This window comes from Mustela nivalis (genome assembly GCF_964662115.1).
Source record: "Mustela nivalis genome assembly, chromosome: 8".
NCBI classification, from domain to species: domain Eukaryota; kingdom Metazoa; phylum Chordata; class Mammalia; order Carnivora; family Mustelidae; genus Mustela; species Mustela nivalis.
The window spans coordinates 123133015-123153355 of NC_139027.1; the positions used below are offsets into that span (position 1 = coordinate 123133015).

The 20341-nt window shown below is 46.0% G+C and overlaps 1 protein-coding gene across 2 annotated transcripts in view; it reads left to right on the top strand.

Moving 5' to 3' along the window:
- RPN2 (ribophorin II) overlaps window positions 1-19919 on the top strand; it is a 57093-nt gene extending 37174 nt beyond the window's left edge. Inside the window, exons 10-18 of one of the 2 annotated variants that reach the window (XM_082746245.1) lie at window positions 2991-3082; window positions 4853-4967; window positions 7747-7941; window positions 9176-9262; window positions 11612-11707; window positions 13083-13158; window positions 14954-15083; window positions 16643-16690; window positions 19591-19919. In XM_082746245.1, coding sequence (XP_082602371.1) covers window positions 2991-3082; window positions 4853-4967; window positions 7747-7941; window positions 9176-9262; window positions 11612-11707; window positions 13083-13158; window positions 14954-15083; window positions 16643-16690; window positions 19591-19603 — 852 coding nt within the window. In that variant the 3' untranslated portion in view covers window positions 19604-19919. The remainder of the gene's footprint in view (window positions 1-2990; window positions 3083-4852; window positions 4968-7746; window positions 7942-9175; window positions 9263-11611; window positions 11708-13082; window positions 13159-14953; window positions 15084-16642; window positions 16691-19590) is intronic. The other variant, XM_082746246.1, reaches the window with a different exon arrangement.
- Window positions 19920-20341: the final 422 nt, after the last annotated feature.

A 20341-nucleotide genomic window follows, 5' to 3' on the forward strand; every position in this document is an offset into this window, starting at 1 on the left:
ATCCCTTTAGTCCAGCTCCTGTTCTCAGGGGAATCTTAACAGTTAACTATGTACATTTTAAGAAAAAGAAGGATGCATTTATTAATGAATGTGCATATCCTTTCTTGTTTACACAAAAAGGGATTATTCTATAAACCGCTGTATTTATCACAAAGTAGAGGCTCCCAGCTTTCTCCTCTGGGGTCTTTTCAACTTGATGGCCTCCCCACCCTCAATACCCCCTCCCCAATCCCCCTACTTCGCCCCCAGCCCTCTGCCACTCCCCTGTCATAATTCACCCAATTGTCTGGACTCCATGACAGACAGTGCTGTCAGTGGATGGCTGTGTATTCTAAAGTAGGTGATAATATCTCTGTATCTGTCCATAGACATCTACCTTGACTTTTTTAATTATTCCATGGTGATTCATAGTGTATTCATGTAACTAGTCTTCTATTTATGGACATTTAGGTGGAACAGTGATTTTAAGATCACATTTACAAATTAAATGAGTAAGGCATTAAGAGACTGAGTCAAAGAAGTGAAGAAGGAATTATCTGGTTAAAGTTGGTGAAGATTGCATAGTAGTTAACTGTGAAGACATTGTTTCGATAGCGTGGAATATCGCCAGGCTCCTTTCTTGCTGCCTGACCCAGGGCCACCCGCAGGCTGACTGAGGTCACAGTTTCTTCTCCTGTGCTTTGATAGCACTTGGAACATCCTTCCATTGAAGCAGCAGCCTGGGGATGCCTGGGTGGCTCAGTCGGTTAAGCCACTATCTTCGGCTCAGGTTATGATCCCAAGGTTCTGGGATTGAGTACCACATCGGGCTCCTTGCTTGGCAGGGAGCCTGCTTCTCTCTCTGCCTCTACCTGCTTGTGCGTGTTCTCTCTCTCTGACAAATAAAGAAATAAAATCTTAAAAAAAAAAAAAAAGCACCAGCCTGGTTTGTTAAAGTTCAGCTTTGCATCTGTGTTTCCCTGTAAGACAGGAAGTGCCTCTTGCCATCCCTGTAAATCTCCTGCACCCTGGTGCTCCAGATGCCATTGGGGGTTTGGGGAAGGTGCTGTTAGTGGGATCTTGCTGAACATTAGTAGCCTGACTACAGCTCTTGGGCTGCTTCTTTGCTTGAGCCTTCCACTCTAGTTTTTCCTTCAGATGGTGTCAGTGCCTCTCACACTGGCTTTATATAGCAGAGTTTGCTCTGGTTCTGAGCCCTCTATTGAGTCATGAAGCTGTTTGCTCAGCACAGAGCCCAAAGAGCCGGAAGAGTGGCCCCCGAGCTCTTCCTTTGGGGGTTTATTCAACTTGAAGGCCATCTATATTCCTTCCCTACCTCATGATTCACCCAGTTGCCTAGACTCTGAAAGGCAGTGCTGCTGGATATAATTCTGCCAATAGATGGCTGTATATGCAAAAGTAGGAGGTAATAATCATCCTTACAGCTTCTGGTAATAACTCTTACATTTCAGGGTTTTTTGTTGTTGTTTTTTAAGTAAGACAGAATACCTCTATTCAATCTGATAATTGAGGCCGTTGTCACAAAATGGTTATTACGGAGGTGGGAAAGAAGGCTGTTAAAAGGAATTGCTTGGTAGTTATCTTTATCCCTTTTTAATTTTTCTTCTTGTCCTTGATTGAGGCTGTCACACCTTGATAGTGCTTTTTAGCAAAATGCCAAAGCTGTCCTTCAATTATTTGCCCAGTCCTCTGTCTCTGTTCCTTGATCTTGACTTAGACTATAAACCAGTGGATTTAGCAAGGATTTCCTAAGCATTACATTCAAGCTTATCAAATATTTGGAAGTCTGATGGGTATGTTTGCACATAAGAAGTGCCTTGGGTTTTTTTAATTTGCACATTAAAACTTAGATTTTAGATAAAAAATTTCTCATGAATAGACTTTCATAATGTTTTCTGCCTCTTAGAATTTTATACATTTAAGCTAATTTTTTAAAAGGTCCTGTTTATTGTGTTGGCTCCTCCTCTTTGTGAACATGTTTATAGGAAACACATAGAATTCAAACGCTAATAGTCAAGATGGACTGGTTTGTGCTGCTATCAAACTCCCAAGTCTCCATAGCTTAGAACAGCAGAAGTTTGTTTTTTCGCCGTGCTAGGTTCCTTAGTGTGTCAGCTGGAGGTCCGCCTTCAGGCTGTCCTTCCTCCAGGACCCAGGCTGAAGGAGTAAACCTCTCTCTGCACATTGTTTATGTCCATGTCAGAGAAAAGGAGAGAATCACACACTGACTTTTAAAGCTTCCATTGAGGGGCTCACATTTCACTGCCCAAAGCAAGTCACATGGCCACACTTGACTCCAGCGGTCCGAGAAGTACGACTCTGCCTCGTGCTCAGAGGGAAAACCAGAAGTCCCTGGCAAACAGTACACATGACAGCTGTGGTGTCATAGGGCTTCGTGGGCAGACCCCCAGTACTGCCTGGCGTAGAGTTAAGTGTTCCCGGGAAGCTGGATGGCAAGGTGCTTAAGAGCATGGATGCTGAGTCAGAGTGCCTGAGCTTAAATACCAAGTTTAGCCAGCTAAACTCAAGTGAGTGGCTTCATCTTTTTCATCTTCAGTTTCCTCACCTCAAATAGCACTGCCTTAGAGAGTTGTGAGGATTAAATGAAATCGTGGTTACAGAGTCCGTGTATAAAGTCTTCCACGTAGCAAACAATAGCCGTCCTCGGAATTGAGTACTTGTTGATTTGAATTATTTGAAGGTTACTGCTTACAGGTTTTCCCCCTTATTTATTTTAAAGGGCACATGAAAAAAATTGGTTTTCTTTTCCTCTTTTAGTATATACCATCCAACCAAAGCCAAAGAAGGGAAGGAAGGGGTAAGAACCAAGGAGTCCTTTTGAGCCTTGGTGGTAGGAGAAGTGGAAATCCTATCTGGCTGAGGCAGTTTTGCTAAAATCGTTGAAGACTCCCATCCTAGGATCATCTTTGTGAGGAAAATTTGGATATGCCTGTTAATTCCTGGTGTTTTTCTTGTATGTCTCACTCTAGCTCCGAGTCAAGATCTCCACTGAAGTTGGCATCACGAATGTTGATCTCTCCACCGTGGACAAGGATCAGAGCATTGCACCCAAAACCACCCGGTAGGTGGGGCGCCTTCTTGGCACAGGGGGAGCTCAGGCTTGCGCTGACAGGAGCGCGCCCAGGCACGAAACCCTATTCCCATGTCACCAGTGACCCAGCTTGCACCTGCAGCTGCAGAGGCTCCAGTTTTGCTGGCACCGCGCCAAGCAGCATCCTGGCAGATCTGGGGGGGTATCTATACAGTCGGTCCATCCACAAAGGAATGGGGAGTGTCTGAGTCCAAGTCAGCTCTGCTACCAAGCACATTATTTAGTTCTGATGACATTTTTTTTTTTAAAGACTTTATCTTCATAGTCCTGAATTGGTTTTTAATGGCTTCATGACAACTCTCTTTGACCCATGGTGGGTCTGAAATTGGTTGAAGACCTCAGAGGTCCTTCTAATTGAGATGGCAGATAACTAGTACTGGGGCCGTAATTTCCTTTCTCAAGTTCGTGGACGGCATCACTGATCAGTCATAGCATTTGCTCTCGCTGTGCTCAGAATCTTTTTTTTTTTTTTTTAAAGATTTTATTTATTTATTTGTCAGAGAGAGGGAGAGTGAGAAAGCGAGCACAGGCAGGCAGAGGCAGAGGTTGAGAAGCAGGCTCCCTGCTGAGCAAGGAGCCCGATGTGGGACTCGATCCCAGGACACTGGGATCATGACCTGAGCCAAAGGCAGCCAGCCGCCTTACCAACTGAGCCACCCAGGCGTCCCCAGAATCTTTTTTTAACACAAACTTCTAGGTAGCCGTTGGCAGTTGAACATGGGGGCAGAGCACTGTATGAAGCCTCTTTGTCAGCCCTCTCCCAGATCCTTGGGTTTTGGGGGGGCCTATCTAGACCTCTGGGTTAGTTCAGACCCCAGCTATACTCAGCTAGGTGACTATAGCTGCCAAAGAAGGAAGGTGAACCCTCTAGGCCATTATGAAGACCGGAGATGTTAGCCAGAGCCTAGAAGCTAAGCATTCACTCCTAAGTCCTATGAGAGAGCTGGGCCTTTCTCTCTCTGGCTTAGTTTTCAGTGACATTGACAATGAGAGCACTGTTGAGAATCCACTGACATAAGATCTGTGAGAGTGCTTTGCAAAGTTTAATTCTCTATATGGGTGAAGGATTGGTTTTACTAATAAGTTTATAGAAAGCCCAAGTGTAAAACCTTGTTTTTCCCCTGGCCATCTTCCCCTACTATCCCAGGAGGGAGCTGTGAAAAGTTTTTTCACTAGGTCTGCCTTCTGAGAAAATGACTCTTTAAAAAATCCAATTTCAGGCAGGAAAAATACATTGAAACCGTGTCCAGGAAAAAATACAGCATTCAAAAAAAAAAGAAAAAGAATGAGTGCCCTTCTTGTTTTGTGTCTCCTACTCCCTCACGTCCCGACCTCGCTCGCACGTAACTGCTGACATCAGCGCCGCGATGACTTCTCGTGGCAGTTGCGGCCTTGTCCGCCCGGCTCTCCACTCCACTTGTGTGCCTGCGTGTGCCCCGCTGGTGCCTGACGTGGTGCAGCTGACATCCTTAGGTCCTTAAAGTGAAAGCCTGGAGTGTCTGCATAGCCTTGCCCCAGAGCCCAGGGAGAGTTTCTTCTGTGCTTTTCTCATCCTGGCTCTCTCAGTGCGGTTTGCCCTCTGGCCACAGACAGCTTCTCTCCTCCTGTCTGTCCACAGCAGGAAAGTGTTCCAGTGGGAGAGGGAGGATTAGGCAGTGAAGCGCCGTTTGTCTTCTTTATTCTGTTCTCAGATACTTGCAGATCCTCTCTGAAGACTTGCTGTATACATGTCTCTTTCAGGGTGACCTATCCAGCGAAAGCCAAGGGCACATTCATCGCAGACAGCCACCAGAACTTCGCTTTGTTCTTCCAGCTGGTAGATGTGAACACCGGTGCTGAACTCACCCCTCACCAGGTCAGGACAAAGCCCAGGTGCTTCTGTTGGTCTGTGCCATTAACACGTGCCGGAATTGTTGGTGTGGCATATACACTCCACATTCCTGCTTCTGGGTCTTCACTGTGGACCCTGATGGTACATCACATTCTCCCACATGACACTGTCCCCTCATGTACTGGCTGTAACCCTGAATGTGGAAGACATGGTTCTTTTTAAAAGATCAACTGCTGGGACATTTGGGTGGCCAGTTGGTTAAACAGTTGCCTTTGGCTCGGGTCATGATCCAGGGTCCTGGGATTGGGCCCTGCGTCGGGTTCCCTGCTCAGTGGAGAGCCTGCTTCTCCTTCTCCCCCTGCCTGCCACTCTGCCTTCTTGTGCTCTTTATCTCTCTGTCAAATAAAACCTTAAAAAAAAAAAAAAAAAAAAAGATCAGTTGGTATCGAGAAGATATATTTAAAGCAGATTAGCACTTACTTGAGGCTTTTTTCTTTCTGGGGGAAAACAAAACAAAAAAGATTGAAATAATTTTGAAAAAGGAAAACCTAGGCAGTAGGCCAAAGTGTTTTGTTCTGACCGCAGCAGAGTTTGTGGAAATCTGAAGAATGACCCTTTTTAACTTGTGCCTACTTTGTATTATGAAAGCAACTGCTTTCATTTTTGTTTTCCATATATAAAATAATGATAATTATTATTTAAAAGATTTTCAAATCATACCCTTTCCCCAGGGAGTCTGATATGGCCCCTTGTCTTCTCAGACATATTCTCCCCATCCTCTTGTCATCCCCCATTGAGATGCTTGAGAATAACTGCTCTCGTAGTAGTATTATGGCAGTATTATGCCAGTATCTCGTGGCAGTATTATGAAGGGAAATTCAGGTAAATATTTTGCTGAAAGATGCGAAAGCATGGGACCTGGGGACCTTGGTTTAGGTGCTTTGTAGGGATACTTGAGCAGAGCTAGCAGATTCAAGTTCATGCCGAGAGATAGCTTCAAAGCAGATGACTGACATAAGTGGATTTACTTGGAAACTTTTTTGCTGTTTCTTTTGTTTGTTTGTTTGTTTTTATTTTATTCATTTATTTGTCAGAGAGCAAGGGAGAAAGAGACAGAGAACAAGCACAGGCAGTGGGAGCTGTAGGCAGAGGGAGAAGCAGACTCCCCACTGAGCAGGGAGCCTGATGCGGGACTTGATCCCAGGATCCGGGGATCATGATCTGAGCCAAAGGGAGACACTTAACTGACTGAGCCACCCAGGCACCACTCGCTTTCTGTTTCTTATAGCTGCAGCTGATACACATGTGCCCAGGACCCAGAGTGGCTGCCCCTAGGACCACTGCCCTGGCACTTTTCTGCTCCTCTCCCCTGTCCCCCTCAGCCCCACGCCCTCAGATCCAGAGAGCTCCAGAGAGCTCAGTCAGGGCACTTAGCCATGGCTCACTGACTCAAAGCACTTCAGCCTCTTAGCATTTCCCAGCTCCTTTTCAGAATGACATTTGTCAGCAAAACAGCACAGGGAAGAAAGAATGAGGAGAAGAAATCATGAGACTAAATTGGTGGGATTCGGACTGGGACAAGGAGAGTTAGTGAGGAAGTGTAACTTTAACTGGATACTTGTCTCACCTAAGATTCTACTTTGGAACCATGGCATAGAGACCTCCCAGATGGAGCTGGCATTTTGCATGTAAGCCTGGCTACCGCCTGCCCTTGGCTATAGCAGGAGGAACATTAGGCATCCGGGCTCCTAAATCCCATTCTTGGCCAAGGCTGCCGTAGTCAGGATGCCTCACATCTCTGGGCCTTTCCCCTAAATACTCTGATGGTTCTTTGTTGCCGAGGTGTGGAGTAACAAATGAGATTTACTTTTTTTTCCGTGGATTCAGCGCTGAATTTTGTGACCATGGCAACTCATTTAATCCTCATGCCTTATGATCTGTTAAATGGAACCAATCTACCTTTTCTTGTTCAGTTCTTTATTTTAAAACACCTGAGAGAAAAGCTCTGCGTGGGTGTTAAATCTTGCTGCAGTTCTAATATGCAGAAGCCTTAATTTTTTATGCCACTGGCAGGATAAGGTGATTAGACTTGTACCATCGCACTGACGAGAATTTCATCTACTGTTTATTGACTCACTAGCATTCTACCAGGCCCGGCACTAAATGCTTTGCATTCATCATTGTGAATCTTGACACAGATACACCAAAGATGAAGAGCTCGAGGCCCGAGCAGGTTAAGTAACATGCTCGCCTAATAAGCAGTGGAACCAAAACTGCCTGTCTTCAGAGCCTGGGCTCTCTCTGTGACACCAGGCTGCTCCGCTCGGTTAGAACTCGGCCTTGCTATCAATCCCTGAGCCTCTTCCACTAAATCTTTAGCTGGAGGCACTAGGAAATTGAAAATGGGCCTCTTACAGTTCCACCTCATTTCCCTTCTTTTTACCCTCTGGTGAAGAAGTTAATTGGGCAGCAAGGTGGCCAAAAGGCTGGCAGGAAGAAGAAATTGCAGCGGCAGCAAAGAGCTTAAATCATCCGCAAACTGGGCATTCGGCCTCCAAGTAGTTGCGAATTGGCTGGACCCCTTAGTGACATTTCTTACATTAACAAAAAGTGAGCTCTGCTCTCCGAGCTTGTAATGAGAATGGGATGGCCACTCCTTCCTCTGGCTTGGGCAGGGCTGGCAGATCCCAGAGCTCCCACTGTGACAAAAGAGCTAACAGTCTGTTGCTTTGTCCATTCGGTATTGGGCACAGAGGGAGTTTTGAAATGATCAGATTAAAGACTGTGGTACTCTTCCATCCAGACATTTGTCCGACTCCATAACCAGAAGACTGGCCAAGAAGTTGTGTTTGTTGCTGAGCCAGACAGCAAGAATGTGTACAAGTTTGAACTGGATACCTCTGAGAGAAAGATTGAATTTGACTCTGCGTCCGGCACCTACACTCTCTATCTGATCATCGGAGATGCCACTTTGAAGAACCCAATCCTTTGGAATGTGGTATGTGCCCAGATGCTCCTTGATCTAGGCAAGGGTGGCTATGCCCCCCACAGAAACCGCTCCTTTCCCCTAGCCTCGCCTGTGCAGAGCAATAAATGGGCCTGGTGAGGTGAGGAGCCATGCTGTTTTCTACTAGAAGTCTTAGGGGTATGCATGTGGCTCAGCACTTAGGGTGTGCTCCATAAGTAGTGACTGAGTGAGTGCATGGAGCCTAAATTTGCCCTCGTGGGTCCTAGCGAATTTCTAGAAAAGTTACACTTGAAGGAGGTTTTCATTTTATAGCAAAATGCTATGGGGGAATCCATAGATGTAAGAGATGAAGGCCCCAGTCTTTGAGATATGGTACAGCCTCACGGTGGGGTGGGAGAGGGTGAGACTTGAATTGTTGTAATAATTGAGGATGGTTTGGGATAGTAAGTTCTAGAATATGCAAGATACTCGTAAACTATGAACCAGTGTTTGCCTGCTGTATACAGTTTACATACTGCTTCTTAATGCATAGCTCATCTTTGCTTGGTGTGATGAGACACAAACTTGAAAGACCACACTCGAGCTAGGGGTTGAAGAATTGCAGGGTTTATCAGAATAGTATCTGGGGGCTGTGCAATGGTTGTTGGGGAACAGCCTGCAGAAGGTGCTTTCTGCAGAAAGCAGAAAGTGAGACCAGAAGGTGAGACCTGAGTGGGTCCATTTTGCTGGAGTACCTAAGTCTGGTCCAGAGCAGGAGGAGGTTAGAAAAGTAGCAGAGGCCAATCCACAGGCTGTGAATGGTGGGCACTCCCTCTGCAAGTTGAAGGGGCAGCCACATCTCTGTGTTGTAGTCAAGAGTTTTTTTTCTCCTGAACTTTGGGCTGTTTTTTGTACAAGAGCACTTTTTTTTTTTTTTTTTTTTTCCCTGTGACTAAATCACACTTCCCAGGGACACCAAGCAGTTTCTGATTGCAACTGTAACAGCCTGAATACCAGCTGGGATTTTTGTATTAAGCAGCTCTGTGGGGTCACCAGACCAGTAGAAAATTGGAAATCTTGCTCTAAAAAGCATTTCAACAAATACTTGTTTTGTTCTTGAAATTTTTACTGCCCTAATTTGTCAGCTAATGGATCAGAAGTGATTGAACCGCTTGCAGCTATTTTCAGTGATGGTCCCGGATGTGAGTTAGGGGTGCTACCCCAGTGTCGAGTTCCAGCCTCTTCCCTGCCCTGTGTGTTTCAAAACTGCTCTTGTTTTTTTTAGGCTGACGTGGTCATCAAATTCCCTGAAGAAGATGCTCCATCGACTGTCCTGTCCAAGAACCTTTTCACCCCCAAACAGGAAATTCAGGTATAAGAAGCCTAAGGGCTCCTGCACTGAACACGGAGGGGAAACGTGAAATGGGCAGTAAACACCTGGGCTGTGGCTCTGGCTGCTTCTTTAGCTTGTTCATACGATATGTTAGTGTGGGCTTTGCCATTCCATGAATTAGGACAAATACAGTCCCATCCTAGAGCTTGAAGAAACAGGCTCAGAGCCCAATGTCCACCTCCCTGAAAGCAGATAGCTGGACACAAAATCAGAGGCTGTGTTTCCTAAGCATCCAGAAGATTCAGCCTTAAGCTAGCTGCTTGAGAGCTACAGCACAGGTGGGTTTGGCTTTCTTCCTCTGCTCCTGCAGAAATCAGGGCTGTTGGGGCCTCTCAGTGGAAAACTCACCTGGGCAGGAGGATAGGGCTTTCTTTTCCCAGGCAGTCCTTTCCCCAGAGATTCACCATCCCTGCACATAGTTAGCATCTCTGCCCAGCTCAGCTCAGGACTGTGGTGAGGATCAAAATAGGTAACCAGGCATGCCTGGGTGGCTCAGTCGTTAAGCGTCTGCCTTTGGCTCTGGTCATGATCCCAGGGTCCTGGGATCAAGCCCCATATTGGGCTCCCTGCTCAGTGGGAAGCCTGCTTCTCCCTCTCCCACTCCCCTGCTTATGTTTCTGCTCTCACTGTGTGTCTCTCTAACAAATAAATAAAATCTTAAAAAAAAAAAAAAAAGTAACCGAAAAGGAAAGAAAGGCTTTGAGAAGTTTCTAAAACATTTTGCAAAATAAACATAAAACAAAATAAAGCTAGTAATCGTTAAAGCAGTTTGAGGCACTGGTTAAGGAATTGGAGGTGGACGCACTGTGGACTATATGCAGTCATGAGAAATGATCATACTGTAGTAACATGGAAACTGTTTATACCACATATGAATTAATGTTGAAGTGTTTCAGGCAGACTACTTACTTCTTATTCACTAATGAAAGGACAAGGGCCCAAAGAGTGTCACAGTAGGATTCTTTTTTGAAATTCTCCTAATGTTGATATAGCATTACTTAAGATTATAAAATGCACTGAAATTGTAGAAGGTAGGACCATGATGATGAAGGGCGCTGGCTGCGTTGTAGAGCGGAATAGGCGGCCACGAAGGGGAGCTGAGGCGAAAATTTGGGAGCAGGACTCCCAGGTGAGGCTGCCTCCTCATGGAGCTGGGTTGGCTGCACATTGGTGAGGAAAGACAGACGCAGGTCTATGCATTGGAAGAAAGTGAAAAAAAATTAAATTTGCCTGTGTCAGAGCTTACCAAGTGTAGTCAGATGCTCTTACAGCCTCGTTCTAACTGGGATGGTCCTCAACCTCCTACCCGCAACTTTTCAGCTAGAAACTGAGGCAAAGAGTAAAGCAACTTGCCCCTTTACTTGGGCCAGGATAGAAGTCTCTGGACTCCCAGTCCATCACTGCTTTTGCTGGGTGACACCAGATGAGCTTCCCAAAGATCTTCAAGTAAAGTTTCTCAGGAAGACAAACTAATAAAACAAAGAAATATCAGAGCAATGCTTGCCCAGCTTTCTGGTTCGATTCCAGAAATCAGACAGAACAAGGAGGGGAGAAAGTTTATTTAGGGCTTCCTTAGTGCCATGGGCTGGATTCAGAAGGGGTGAGTTATGGTTGGAAATCCATAGTGAGGCTCTTAAATTTTAAGTTATAAAGGAGAGTGAGGTTACTTAACTTAAGTGGGGCAGCAGCATATGAGAGTGCCACCCTCGGAACCCAGAAGCATTATGAAATCCAGAGTCCTGCCTTGGATATCTGTCACCTAAACCGCCCATATACCTGGGCACCCTCTTCTTGCTTTATTTTGTTTAAGATTTTTAAAAAAATTCATTTGAGAGAGAGAGAGAGAGATCGATCATGAGTATGGGGAAGGGAAGGAGGGATAAGCAGACTCCCTGCTGAGTGGGGAGCCCAACAAAGGGCTCGATCCCAGGACCCTGAGATCATGACCTAAGCTGAAGTCAAATGCATAACCGACTGAGCCACCCAAGTCTCCCCCTTGCCCCCACAGGCACCCTCTTTGACACTGGGCAGATGCCACTAGATTGGTTGTATTTTCTAACCTCTAAATGGCAATGAGTCTTTGAGGGGAAAAAGAGGGTTGACCAAGTAGTGAGCTGGCACTGGTGTGTTTGGTAGAAGACCTCTAGGATTAGAAGCCAGCATTGTGAAGAGGCAAAAGGCCAGGTGTCTGGTCACTACCAGGAGGGTGTAGCCTCTGGGAAGCATTTCTGCCTGAGTGTCATTGGCATTTTGGTGCCCAGTCTATGTGGCAGCCCCTGCTGGGAAGGGCACATTCTTCAACATTCTTGGTATGTCTTCTTTCGGCAGCACCTGTTCCGAGAGCCTGAGAAGAGGCCCCCCACGGTGGTGTCCAATACATTCACTGCCCTGATCCTCTCGCCCTTGCTCCTGCTCTTTGCTCTGGTGAGTAGCTGTAATTAGCATGGGCAGTGTGTGTCTGGCGCCAGACTCAGCAGATGTAGCCGTTCTAAAGGAGGCTTTGTGTTCTGGCCTCAGCAGAGCTCCAAAGGGGTCCAGCAGCTGTGACCTAAACCGATGGTCAAAAAATTTTAGAATAACTAAAATTCCCCACTGTGGGGGAGCAGCCAAATAAACTGATCCGTTAACGGGGGGGCATGAGAAAGTACCTAACAGCCACTAAAAATGATAAAAGTACCTAGACTGGGATGCTCTGTAGGAGTGTTCTGAGGTGAAGTGTGAAAAAAGCAAGGCCCAGTGCTGATAGCTGCATAAAAACAGGGTACAGAGGCTATGGATTTCAGCATTTGGAGCCTAAAACTATAAACAAATAAACAGCCCAGAGTCCGCATACAAAACTAGTGTTAAATAAATTATTTTTCATCATATAATGGGATAATATGCAGGTTTATTAAAAGAATGGATAGATTTACATGCTGATACAAGATTGCCATGATATCTCACTGAGTGAAGCAGGTCAGGGGTAGGATAGTATGTTTGTATGATCCTCTTGATATAAAACCTTAAAAAGGCATTATCTGTTAGTGTCGGTCACTGCCCAGGAGAGGACCTTTTAGGGAGTAAAGAGGAAGGAAATTTTTATACTTTAATGTACTGTTTGAATTTTTTTGTTTTTTTTTTTACCAATTTTTTTGTCTCTCTTTAAAAATTATAAGATGCATATCCTCAAAGTTCAGAGAATATTGAGAACTGCATGGAAAATTCATTAGCTCTTACTTTTGCGTGGTTACTTGCCTGTGTTCCTAATTCATTCATCGATTTCAGTAGAGGAATTAATGGTCAGTCTAAATCTGGAAGGCATGGCACGATCTTTCAGCAACCTGACATTGGGTAGGCACCTGTTCTCGTATTTGAGTGATCAGAATTCCAAAAGGCAGAGAACCTGGAGCAAGAGCATGCCCCCTGCCAGCTGCCAGGAGGCTTATCTTACCCGTATTTAGAGGAATTAGGCTGAGTGCCAGTGACTTCATCATAAATGCAGTCTCTGACTTTCGGCCTCGTGGTCTCACCTGCTTTAAAATAGAAAAGTTTGCTGTCATTATAAAGGATGTTCAGGTGTGAGTTATTCATGCACATTTGAAAGCAAGTGTCGGAATGCCTTTCTAAAGAGGAAAGGGAACAATTTTTTCCTGAGGACTTACAATAGGGTGGTTGTCACTTGGAAAAATTTTCTGTCCTTCAAGTGTGGATGAACTTTTAAGCCCTTGGGGCTGTTCATCGGATTAGCATTGATGTGGCATGTGTTGTCTTCTGTTTGAAGTCCTAATGTCTTTTTAATTTATTTCTCCCCATCGTTCAGTGGATCCGGATTGGTGCCAATGTCTCCAACTTCACTTTTGCTCCAAGCACAATCATCTTTCACCTGGGACATGCTGGTAAGCACCCCCGGCTGCTAATTCCATTTAACCTCCTTTGACATTTCGCCTGCCCACACGAAAGCCCTGTTAAGTAGACCCACGGCCTATTAACTATAATGACTTAATAGCATAACATTTCCCTCTTCCTCCTGGCCTTTTAGGACAGTTGATATGATGATAAACCTGTTTGGTCCATCAGCTTAGAACAGCTGTCATTATATTGGGTTTCATTGTGCTAGGCTGCCGTTGGCTGGCCATTTACCCCTACTTAATAGCCCTGTTCATTTCCAGAGATTACTCACTTATCGTATCTTTACATTGAGCCATCTTCCTGGATGACGAGCGTTAATGCAGTTTCCAAAGGTTATCTTTCCCCCACTGTATCGATCTTCACGGTTGCTGGCGGCTGCGTCTGGACAGTAATAGAAAACAGTTTCTTCCACAATTGGACACACTGTTCTGCGTTGTTCTCTTGAGAACTCCATACCTAAACATAACAAGACAGTAAATTCACAAATCAGCTAAGCATTTCAGAGATGTTTGACCGTCTTGGGTCTGTGGTGCCTTGCATTTTACTGAGACTTCAATATCCTTTTTTTTTTTTTTTTTTTTTTTTTAATTTTTTAAAGATTTTTTTTGAGATAGAGCGCACACAAGCAGGGGGAGAGGGAAAAGCAGACGCTCCTGCTAAGCAGGGAGCCTGATGCCGGGCTCGATCCCAGGACCCTGGACTCGATCCTGGGACCCTGGGATCAAGACCTGAGCCAAAGGCAGACGCTTAACCGAACAAGCCACCCAGGCGCCCTGAGACTTCAGTATTCTTTTCTGATTTTGTTGATTCTTTGAGGAGTAATCCTGTGTTTGTCAATTGTGTACAGAGTCTGTGGGGCTCCACAGATGTGTCTGTGTTTTTCTGGGGAAAGAGGGAGTCCGTAACTTCGGTCAGATTCTCACAGTGGTTCATGACCTCAGAGATGGTTAAGAACCCCTGCTGTAGTTCATCCGTCATCCTTCTGGGCAAAATTGACAGGGTGACCTTTCTCTCCAGCCCAGTTACTGGATTTGAGTGATAGCCCTCCTGAGTCAGACTGAGAACAAAACCTGAATATAAATTTGTTTAGAAGCGTGACTTTCTTTGCCAGAGAACTTTTTGTGCACATTCCCTCATTTGATTTTCATCACAACCGTGATGGGGGTGCCTAGGGCAGGAATTACGATCCCCGTTTGACAAGTGAGAGAATGTCGGCTCGGAGAAATGGACGTGACTGGGAAGAGCAGAGCCTGGACTTGAACCCAAGGCTCCCCGTGCCCAGACCTGAGCCCTTTACACCAACCCTCCCTAGTACTCCTCGCCTCCCTTCTAGTCGCACTGGCAAAATACCCATTATCATTTTTTGCAATGGAAAGGAAATTATTCCTTTATTTAATCCTGCATGCTTTTGTTCAGAATTTGAAAAGTAAAATGAATCCTGACTATAACCAGACAGTCATGTTAAAAAAAAAAAAGCAAACAAACAACAAAACAAAAAATAAAAGTAAAACCTACGATAAAATAGATGTGAGCTGGAAGATGGAACAAGATAGTTAACGTAGCTGAGGTGCTGAGGTCTGATTTTTACCTCTGGTTTTTTTGGTAGCCAAGGTAAGTGTATTGAGTTATTAATTTTCTGGCATTGGATACAAGGAATAAAACCAGCTGGTCTAGAAAGAGAGACTTCTTCAGAATCCAGCAGGTACTGTTCCGGACTGTCCTCTGCCCCAGGCCATTGTCACTGTTTCACTTAACTGGCTGTCATGACGTCTGTTCCTTCAGCGATGCTGGGGCTCATGTATGTCTATTGGACTCAGCTCAACATGTTCCAGACCCTGAAGTACCTGGCCATCTTGGGCAGTGTGACGTTTCTGGCTGGCAATCGGATGCTGGCCCAGCAGGCAATCAAGAGGTAAGGCTAAGGATGGGCAGGGGACTCCAAGTGGGATTAGAAATATTTTTGTCAGCTCTGCTCACCCAGCTCTTTGAACAAGGGTTTGTGACTGTGGCTGAACGTTTGGATCCTTGGGGGCAAGTGTGACACCTTAATTCCACCTTTTAAGTCCAAAAAGGGCCTTGGTGATCAGCTTTAAATATATTAAAACCACAGTGATCTGTGCCCTGACACATTAGAATAAGAGAAGAAAATAATTTCTTTATGAAGATTAAAATGGATTAGAACACGTGGGACAGAAGATTGTTGGTCATGTGCTGGCTGGTATAAAAATGTTCTCTCCTGCCACACAGACTCCTCTGCTGCCCTCCTCGCAGGCCCCAGGGAGGGACTCCTCTGTCACCCCTAGCAGCCTCACAGAGCTTTTCCTCCTCAGTGTGAGGTCCGTGCGCTTCCCACCCCCACCCTCACCCCAAAGCTGCCACAGGTTCCAAGAGGCCCCCCAGCTGGAGCTCTGCTCAGTAGCCTCCACCACGTCCCTGACAGCCAGACAACCTCAGGTTTGCACAGGTGGTCAGATCTTAACGCAGCGGCAGCCGCTTGCTGGCAGCTTGACTGTCGAACCTGGGTCAGAGGCCAATTTAAATGTCACGTAGGTGTTTCTCATTGATTTGACTTTATTAGAACTTGGGTGATTTCAGCCACGTAAAGGTCAATAAGAAAAGGTCAGAGTTGCTTTCACCTTTGGAAGTTAACAACTTCAGATGTGCCCTGCTTTCTCCTCTCCAAGATGTTTGCTGTAAGAATCGAACTCAATAGTGTGCCCTCCAGCGCGGCTGCCAGTTAAGTTGGTCACATCAGAGAGGCTTTCTCAGAGACCGCTAGCAGGCAGGGGAGCCCCGTGGCTCAGCCCTACTCCAGGCTCCATCGTGAACTTCCTGAGTGCCTCACCATGGAGACCCGTCTCGATGTGCTTCCTCACTTCTTGAATCTTCCACATTCCACCAGAGCTTTCCTTAGCACTGGCCGCGGCAGCTGCTTCATTTCTCTGCCCCTCCAGCAGCCTTCGCTTGGCAGCTCTGCAGTCCATCTGAGCAAGAGCCCAGGATTCAGCTGTTTTTTTCTAAGCAGAGCCCTGTTCCCTGGCAGCAGCCAGTCCAGGCCCCAGGGAGCCAAAAGGCTGTACTCTGTGGAGTTCTCTTTGTTCTGGAAGTTGCCCACACAAGATGAACAGAATCAAGGGGAAGGTGAGGTAGATTTAGAGCCTGCTTAGCAGGAGTTCCTAATCTGGGATCCTAAAATTATGTACCTTTTCTGAAGGGAGAGACCATGGTTATCCCCTCTCCAGCACGCGCGTGCACACACACACAGACACACCCACACACACCCCCACACACCGCTTATACAGAAAGTTAGAGCCCACTCTTCTGTTGCTGTCTTTGTAAGCCCTAGAACGAACTCTGCTACTTGGGAAATCATTGAAGCTCTGGTTGGGTGTATGCTGCTATTTCTTTTCTCAAGCTTATTTCTCTTCCCACTGTCCTTTCTTGATTCTCAAACCCTCTTTCCTTTGGCAGGATCGCTGCAGAGCAGAGCAGTAGATTGGCAAAATATAGGACACTACGGTAAAAATGAAGGGTGGACTTCTCCCAGAAGCAGGGCCCCTTTCCCATCTTGCCCACCTCGTGCATGTCAGTTGTTTATCAGATTTTCAGCCCACTCGTTCCTCCCCACCTTCCCCAACCCATAGCTGAATTCTGGGGCCATTTTCCAACTTGTTGGACCAGGTTATGACTGGACCAGGGCAAAAATTAAAGCTCCCTGAGTTAGCCCAACTGATGGGGTAACGTGACCTGGCATTGACATTAGACTCCATCCTCCCTTATGTCCGTGGGATACTTTATACACAGCAGCCCCTTTCTCTGTGTTTTTAGGAGGGCGGAGTTGAGGATAACATAGATGCAACCTTGGACTTCTTGAATGGGGACCCCATTCAGAACACTTAAATTCATGAAACGATGGTCCCATGGCAAATCCTGGCACACCTTGTCACTGTTTCTAGGCCTTTTTGTAACACTGATCTTTGGTGGGGCCAAGCAGTGTGGTTAGGGGAGACTGAATTATGAAGGACTGTTGGCCATAACTCAAAACCAGAATCAGAATGCTGGTTCCTAAAACTCAGGGTGTAGTTCAGGGCTATTCCCTGTGTGGCTAAAATGCCAAGTGAAAGATCACCCATTTTCTAAGTATAATCCTGGGGTGAGGATGGAAGTGGGGGCAAGGGGAAGGGAGGGAAGGAGAATGAGTGAGTGCTTCATTGATCCGCTCATCTGGACTAGGGATCGGCAGAAGTTTTCTGGAAAGATAGCATTTTTGGGCTTTGCGGACCATATGGCCTCTGTTGCAGCTGCTCAGCTCTGCCATTGCTTTTCGAAAGCAGCTGTAGACTGTGTAAACAAGGGAGTGTGGCTGTGTTCCAATAAAACTATTGTTTCAAAAGATTTTATTTATCTGAGAGAGAGAGAGAGCTTGTGCACGAGCTGGGGGAGGGGCAGAAGAGGAGGGAGAGGGACAAGCAGACTCCATGATGAGCGAGGAGCCTGATTTGGGGCTCAAGTGCATGACCCTGAGATTGTGACCTGAGCCGAAACCAAGAGTCACTTAGCTGACTGAGCCACCCAGGTGCCTCCCATTAAACTTTAATTTACAAAAACAGGTGGTGGGCTGGATTTGGCCCTTGTGGCATCATTTGTTGACACCTGCACTAGGCCAACAAAAAGAAGGGAGGCTATTTGAGTTTTCTTTTATGTTCCCTGATCCCTTGCCTTGGAGTTGGCTTTCTCCGCCAAAGCAACAGAGGCATCTAATTTTTAATTCTCTGCAAATCGGAAAGATCAACAAAAGTATAGGATGTAGAGTCTTTTCACTGATGTGTGAGCATAAGCTGGCATAGCTAATCCTCAGCACATTTGTCTTGGTTTTGTTTTTGGTGGTTTAATTGAGGTATAATTTATATCTGGTAAAATTCACTCTTTTTGTATACTATCTGTGAATCTGGACAAATTTACTCAGTCATGTAAATACCACTTCAGTCAAGACATAGCCTATTTCCACACTCGAGAAACTTTCCCTGGGTAGTCAGTCCTTGTCCCCACCCCCATTCCCTGACATACCCAGTTGGTTTTGTCCTGAATTAGAGTTGCCCTGAGATTTTGCTTTTGAACTAGTCCTTTCTGTTAAATATTGAGCTCTTTAATTGTTTAAAATAACTCTGGATTGATTTTTTTTTTCTTGCTGTTTAGATAGTCTGCCCTCACGCTGCTGCTACCCCAAATCACACTGCTTGAGAGAAAGGATGAGCACTCTGGACTCTGATCATGGGGACATTTGGGACTTCCAGAGGTTGGGACCTAGTATTTTAAAGGAAAGTCTCCGCTTTTGATCCGAGGACAGACATTGATTTGATGAGGCTCGGCAGAGGGTATAACTTCTTAGCCAAGATGGTGGCTTGTGAGCCTCTCCCCTTTCAGCTCTTCTTCCTTCACACGCATGCTATCCTTTCCACACAGACATTTCAGAGCACATACACTTTAGTGTACCTGGGAACCTCTGGATGTCGGCAGGGAATTACGGCACTCCCTTCAGCCCTCAGGGTTAGTCCTGTGCCTGTGTATGTCCCCCAGCACTACTGACGCATTGGCTTGAAACCTGACATCCTGTAAGACCGAGGCGCCGTCACGCCAGCCCTCCCCACTGGGTGTAACGGCCCACTCGGGACGGCGTGTGTGGCAGTGCTGTGCTTGCCAGAGCTGCCGAAACACTCTTTTGCTGCTTCGTCCTCCTGGGTGCACGGTGGCCGTCTGGATTGTGTTTCCCCGTCGTTCTTCGAGTCTAGGGAAGGGCAGCCGTGGGGAAAGAAGGAATAAAGAGATTGAAAGGTTTTAGTCCCCTCTTAAAATTTTTCTGGGAGCTGAGTCCCATTTTTGAGTCGCCTTCTTGGTTTAGATGCTGAGGTTGACCGTTGGCAGGAACTCGACAGGAGCCATTCAGGAGTGTGGTGCAGGTTTCTGTACTGAACGGCCAGAATGCCGTCTTACAAGCTCGCAAAGGCCCTGTGCTGCTTGGCAGACCCAGAGTCTGGGAGATTAAAGATGAACGTTCTTCAGGCTTTCCTTTTTCTTCCCCTACCTTGAAATTTACACTGTCTTTTTGGCCTTGCACTGTGAGAGGTGTGCCTGGAATTCCCTCATCTCAGAGCTCCGTTGGCCACTTTCTTAGTTGTCAGGCTTGTGTCATTGTTTTTTACTTACATTGTCATCAGCTGTAGTTAGAACCAGCTGTCTCACAACCGCTTGTGAAATGAGATGGGGCATAAATAAATAGAATTAATAGATAAATGATTACTCCTATATAAGTGGGGCCTTACTGAAGGCAGAGGACCTTGGTCCCTCTGTTGTCACCAGTTAGGAACTGTAACTGAATTGAAACCTTGAGTAATTCCGTGTTTGCCCCCATTTTCTTTCAGAACAGCACACTAGTGCCAGAAAAAGGAAGGAAGTGCTGAAAGCCGAAATGAATATCAAGAAAAGGAGTCAAGAACAATTCACAGTTTGTAAAGAGGAATGAAGAAACTTTATTTAAACAGGAAAAGGTCGAAATTGTGGTTATACTTTGGCTTGTTGTTTTTCTCTTCCCCCAACATGGAGTGGATACCTGTGAGCCCCGATACTCCGATTCCTCGGCATGGTGCCCTCGCCAGATGCTGTGAATAATCCTAACTTAGCCACCAGGTGTTGCATTTGAAAAGTTGAAATTTGTAATTAATCTGTTTTGGAATAAAGAGAATAACAGGAACAGAGGCTTGACTGAGAGTTCATTCTAGGGCTTGGGGGCACGTAACAGGAGGACTTAGTCGGGAAGTACTGCTGACACGGGGCCATCGTCTTTCTCCAGGCCTTTTTCTATGGTTCCTTCTTGCTTGCCTCTTGCCCAATAGGACTGCGAATTGCCTGGAAAAGCAAGCATCCTTTCTTCTGCAGCGGGGGGCACCCTCTGTCTGCAAAGGGGTCCTGTTGGTATCTGAAGACCCTTCTGCTTTTGCCTGGAGAGTTTGGGCTTGGCATGAAGTGGGGCAGGGAAGGAATTGTCTTAAAAGGAGGCTGACCGCATGAGTATTCTTAGACTCAGACACACCTGTCTCAGGAATGCCCCTCTTGAAGTTGTGCGGGGACTGCCATCACCTGGGCGTATAATACTATGTAGAGAAGTCATAGTGA